The 6,000-nt window shown below is 38.4% G+C and overlaps 1 protein-coding gene across 6 annotated transcripts in view; it reads left to right on the top strand.

Annotated features, from left to right (window-relative positions):
* Window positions 1–432: 432 nt before the first annotated feature.
* tmem131l (transmembrane 131 like) overlaps window positions 433–6,000 on the top strand; it is a 42,959-nt gene continuing 37,391 nt past the window's right edge. For 4 of the 6 annotated variants that reach the window (XM_044191620.1, XM_044191617.1, XM_044191616.1 and 1 more), the window contains exons 1-3: window positions 433–624; window positions 1,372–1,445; window positions 5,303–5,346. In XM_044191620.1, coding sequence (XP_044047555.1) covers window positions 501–624; window positions 1,372–1,445; window positions 5,303–5,346 — 242 coding nt within the window. In that variant the 5' untranslated portion in view covers window positions 433–500. The remainder of the gene's footprint in view (window positions 625–1,371; window positions 1,446–5,302; window positions 5,347–6,000) is intronic. The other 2 variants (XM_044191619.1, XM_044191618.1) reach the window with 1 other exon arrangement.

Raw genomic sequence — 6,000 nt, 5'->3', positions numbered from 1 at the left:
TGAGGTGGAGATAATTGTTGACTAACTATTTTATATATTGTTGTGTAGACTAATATATAACAGTGCATCATAGTTTATAAACTGATCATGTGTATTGTCTGTAAAATCTTAATCTGTAAAGTAACTATAGCTGTCAAATAAATGTAGTGGAGAAAAAAGTACAATATTTCCCTCTGAAATGCAGTGCAGTCGAAGTATAAAGTACCTCACATTTGTGCTTAAGTAAATGTATTTAGTTACTTTCCACCACTGTAGGTAGGGTACAGTATGCATGCATATCTTTGTATGATGCATTTTTGACAACTTTGTTTCGTTTACCTTCAGCAACGGACACGTAAACAGGCCTGTTGCAAGTGACACTGCTGCCTGCTCGCACTGCACAATGTGTTTGAGGAGGCGGGGAGGGACAGAGGGAGGGAGGGAGCTGCTGCTGCTTGGTGAGAGAGAAAGAACGACCAACGCAGCGAAACACAAGGTAGGCTGCTAGCTGAGAGGGCAGCATGGCGGGGCTACAGGATTTCCAACAAGGCGGCCACTGTCACAGGAAAACGTGGATCAATATACTACTAGGAATACTACAATTACTTTTACCCTGCGTGCAGCACGGAGGGGCTCAGCTGCAAGGTTTGTACTGACCTTTATTTTCCGCTTCGGAGGTGCAACGCGACCGTTGCAAAAAAAAAAAAATGTAAAAATGTAACGTTAAGTTAGCTAGACTGACTTGACAGCAAACGTTAGTCTGGTAAATGGGTGGCAAGCTAAATTGTCCAAACATGTCAAATTAAATGTTCTAAATACATTTCCTACTAGTGACTCAGGCATATTTTGTTCTTTACCAACAGGGAAGAGGGTTGTAGCAAATGTTTTGTCAGCCTGCTAGTTCATGCTAGCTCCCAGTTCCCTGTGATGTTTGGTTAAACGAAACGATAACTTGTTCAGGCAAGGAAGTCACGTATTATCAGGACTTAAAGGGGGCACTTAACGGTTACTGCTGTCACTGTAATAAAGCTACACAATGTCGTGAACTAACCCTACACGGCTCACAAGTCGTGTGTACTGCAGTAGCAGGAGAGATGTTTTCCAAGTTCGTTAGCTACCGAGCTAACCCTCCTGCTAATCAAGCAGCTAGCAAACAGCCTTTGTCAGCCTGCCGAGGCGAAGTCATTTCCTCACTTGACTGTGTGATTATCATCAACGCCGTTTCAGTTTATTAATTTGTTACAACCAGTAATAATAATGGAGGTTGGTAGTTTGCAGTTTAATTCCTTCGACTGCTTGAATCTGGTGCATTTTCACTTGGTTGTTTTCCATGTTGCCCCAGTTTCCAACCCTAACATCTCACTGTTAATTTAATTTCATGCTCCCACAAAGCTCTGAGTCAGATGTCCACCAGCGTGGTCGAGGTCTGGCAACCGGAGGATGCAGACCCATTAGTCCCACTTCAGGTAATTATAATTTCTTTCTTGGGTGTGTTTGTAAGGAGGAGGAATCGAGAGTATTTATATGCAAAGCACAAATCACCCAGCAGCTTTCAAATGCAGCCAGATGCATGTGCACGTGTGTGGTAAGTGCATGCACATTGTTTTTGGCTCCACTTTGTAACTAGTTAAGTAACTTGTGAATAATTATTTGTTTATGTGAGGAAAGATCAGTGACCATACATGACTTTGCATCATACTACTGAGCAAATTTTGTAGTTATCTGGCTGGTATTCATAGTTAAATACTGAAATGAAACCAGAGCGTGAGGCCACCTGCCATGTGGCTCCTCCTAATTCTCTTTTGTACATAGTGTCCATTGTGGAGTTCAGTCAGTAGTACACACGTTAGGAATGAGGCAGTCTGAATGCAACTTTGCAGTTCTTTCCTGCATACTGTTTTGCAATTATTTCCTGCCTATGTAGTTTGCATGTTATGCTTTTTTGTTGTGCAGGATTTTTTTTTTTAGGATCTGAGTTAGAATTTCCCAAACATTTTCAAGTAGGTGGCTGTCATGGTTATGTAATTATGAGGCAAGACCAGCACAAACAGCAGGAGTTCAGTGTTTACTGATAACCTGTCATGAGGTCACCAGCTGACTGTCATGTTACCTGAGGGGGGTGTGGCATTTTCTGTAGCCTTTGTAAACAGATGTGAATAGCACTGATATTTTGGTTGCCTTTTTAAAATAAGTTTTGTTTTTTTTTAAAAAAGGATAATGCACATTACACCAAAGTAGTTTCCATACATTAAGTAAAGCCTGTTTGTTTTTCTAAGATAAATGGTAAGCTTTTGAGAAATTTGATACAGTAAATACTAATAATAAATATTAATACACAAATAATTATACATAGTTAATTTTGTTGCTATGTTATGCAAAGTTTTTAAAATACTTATTTTGAAATCTGAACACTGCAGTAACTACCATAGACATGTTCAGACCAGAGATAACACAGGAGTTCATTCAACATTGAAGATAATTCTTAGAGGGTGTTGGATACATTTTTAAAAATGAAGGTTTAAAGAAAAGGGGGCTATGTCAGTGTTTGGACATGTTTTTTCCACTCATCTCTACCTTGCAGACCAATTGGCAGAATTGTTGACATTGTTAGGTGTCATGTTTAGATAGGCAGCGGTGAAGGGAGTGGTGACTGTCTCAGTTACATGGGCTATGTGAAATAGAGCGTGACATGGGTGTCTTTCCTTTATATTCTACTGCCGCTGGTGGTCAGCTGGTTAAGTAGTGTACTGTATGTTGCTGCAGGCACATTGAAGTGGTGATGCAGGAAATACAGTGTCATGTGCCATGATACATAGTAAAAATCAGATATCAGATTTGGGCAGCAGAGATCATAACTGATCAGATATTATGTGCGTAACTAGAGCTTGTAATCGTTGCAATCTTCATCTCATACCTCTTTATATGTATTTTGTAACCATGGACTTGTGTTTTGGATTTGATTAAGGATCATATGTTTGAATCAACTCCAAGTTGAATTAGGTGGCTTCCAGTCCATTAGTAATTGTTAGATTAGTTCAGGTTTCCATCTCTTTCATCCTCATATTTGAGTTTTTTATACAGACCCTTCACAAATGGTTTAAACCCCTGCATTCATCTTAAAATTCCTGCATCTAGAATAAAATTAATTTATAAATGGTGCTGCTCCATTTTTGAATATTCCTCATGCTTTAATGGCTCACCTGCTGCAACAAGCAGCAACAGAATGTGTCATTGTTGTGCTTAATCAACTGGAAAATCTGTTTTGTCTCATTCACTTTAGCCATTAACTTGCCAATCTTCAAAGGTGTTGGGGGGCATTGTAGAATATAATATAGAATAAAACAAGGATACATCAACCAGCAACCTGTAACTTTTGCCATGTTCAGACAATGGATGTGTGATTATGGATAGAATCAGTATATCAAATTTTATATTGCAGTATATATCAAAGTAATATTTTTTTTACTTGAGAAACTGTTAAAAGACTGGACATATACTAGATAGAAATGTCTGTTTTTCACTTAGCAAATTAAATGCCTGATAAATTATGATACCATATCACATTGATGAAAAAATCCTGGAAATCCAATATTGTCATAAACAAGTCCTGCTCTTTGATTTGCTGTATTACCTTGCAAAGACATTTAAAAGTTAATTGCATTATAGAAATAATATGGTATAATCTTTACTGGTTGACAAATCTGTCGTTTTACAGTAGTATATAGTGTCATATCTCCCAACCCTTGCTCAGACTACAGTAGAAACGATAGCGCATCCGATGTCGCGCTTTTAAAGTTGTCATTGAAGCGCTACGTTCTGTAAGTGTTTGGCTTGGTGCTTAACTAAGGTAGTTTGCAGTAAAGTGCAGGTGGAAAGATGGGGGAGGAGATAATATGTCTGACAGATCAGGATTCATAGTAGTGTTTCAGCCACTATACTTACATATGTACTCTATTGGTGGTGTTTTGTGTGATCATAAAGGCATGATGTAGCCATAAGGCCCTAGATTGTTCCTATGGAAACTGTATGTTCTGCCTTTGAAGAGACCAAAGCTTATCTCTGTGGGCCATGCATGGTGCACATAACCCACTACAGTGTAGTTAACAGTGTTTGTACTGCTGTGTTGTCATTTTCAGTCACACATTCAAGTCACATTCAGTAAAAACTATAATGAAAACCCAGTGCATTTTCATTGTTTATAGTTTTCATGTAGTACTGCTGGCGTGTGTATTTTGAAATGTTAAACTGTGCCTCATTTTGCAGTCTGGCCTCAATTATTTATGACAATGTGGAGAAGATTACACACCATTATCGCACAAATTAGGGCTTGATCCAAGTCACGTCATTGTTACAATGATCAGTTGTCAATTAACTACTAAGGGCACTGCTGGTCAATTTTCCCCTCAAGAAGAATGAACTTAAACAAAACTCAGTACATGCAATATGATGACAGTTTAATCTGGTTAGGCAGTAGTTGCACATGTGCACATGGTTCAGCATAACTTAATTTTCCTGATTTGTGATAATTGTGTGAATGTCTGGAAGAATGATTTGTACTCTGGAGGAAACACATTCGTGCTACCAAGTAAGAGAAAGAAAAATGAAGGGACTTTGTTGAAGTTTTTCATTTCGATAAATAAAATTTTCCTTAACTAACACAAAACTATATCATTAATTAATAAATAAAAAAGACTAAGTATGTAGAAGATGCTGTATACAGTGTAAAAAGTACTTCTCTAAGATCAAGAAAAATGAAAAACCCAATTTCACCAGTCATGTCAACATTTAATGTAGCGCCATATCAAAGTCAGAAATGCTGTATTCCTTCAGTAATCGTGAATGCACAGTGTGAGAACATGTAGTGGACAACAAACTGGATGTTAGTTGTTTTATTCTGAGGACTACAGTATACTCTGCCAATACTGGCAGAGAGTGCTGCCTGCTGTCTAACCCTCAGAGTCCGGGTGGAAAAGATGTAATGCCATTTTTAGTTTCCCAAGGCTGTTCCAGTTTCCTTCTTGGATATCCTGATTTATTTACAGTGAAATCATATTTTATGCAAAATAAAACCTTTTGACATTTCAAGAAATAAAATGCAGATGCACAATGAAACATATCAGAACAGTTAATGGTGTATCGATGTGCTCTTGTTTATGAAAATCATCATAGTAGTCAGGAGGCTGTTTGGCATACCAGTAGATTTACATCCCACAGAGCTGCCTGCTATGGTTATTTCTAGGCCACAGTGTGAATGTAGAATAAATGGGTTGCAGTCTGCTGTTTTGACCATATTGACTAAAGTGTATTTTTATTTCATTTTCAGGTGGAGAAGGAACGAAGAAAAGATGGTCTTCCACTGGAAGACAGGTAATCTTTTGTTAGTTTATCTTGTGTGGGAACAGCATAAAAGTGAAACTCTTCTGTGGGTTTTATTACACATTTATAATGAATTACACATTCATGACAGTCAGCAACCCCAGATGAAAAGGCATAAGACATAAACCACCTTACTTTGCTTGTTCAAACATTGGTCAGAGAAAAGCTGCTTTTCCACCAAAAGTACCAGGAACTTTATCCCCAGGAACTACTTTTCAAGGAACTTAACAAGTTCCTTCAGCCCATTGTTGTGTGCGTTTCCACCACAGTCTAAAGACCTGCATAGATTAGGCAAATTACACCCCTCACACAGCTGCATAACTCTATTGTTCACCTGTTTTAAATATTGAGCTTACCGGTATATAATATTGAAATTGAGAGCCACTACTTCCTCAGAGCGTTCTAATATTAGAATATGGTAGCATAAGCGTTATGTGACTTACGATTCTACACCATTAACGTTAGCTGTTGGTATTAGCGTGTAGCTAACGTTAGCTTTTGGTTAGGGTAGCAATAGCATGACAACAGTTAGCGGTTATAGCATTTAACAAGCAGCATGTGGGCCATATGTGATTTACCTTCAACCGACTGGTCATTGGGTGTCTCCCACCACGGCTTCAACAACGCAGTAGCTGAGCTGCTGCG

Source organism: Siniperca chuatsi, linkage group LG3, assembly GCF_020085105.1.
Source record: "Siniperca chuatsi isolate FFG_IHB_CAS linkage group LG3, ASM2008510v1, whole genome shotgun sequence".
NCBI classification, from domain to species: Eukaryota; Metazoa; Chordata; class Actinopteri; order Centrarchiformes; family Sinipercidae; genus Siniperca; species Siniperca chuatsi.
Note: the sequence above shows the minus strand (reverse complement) of the source record. Positions and strands in the feature narration are given on the sequence as shown.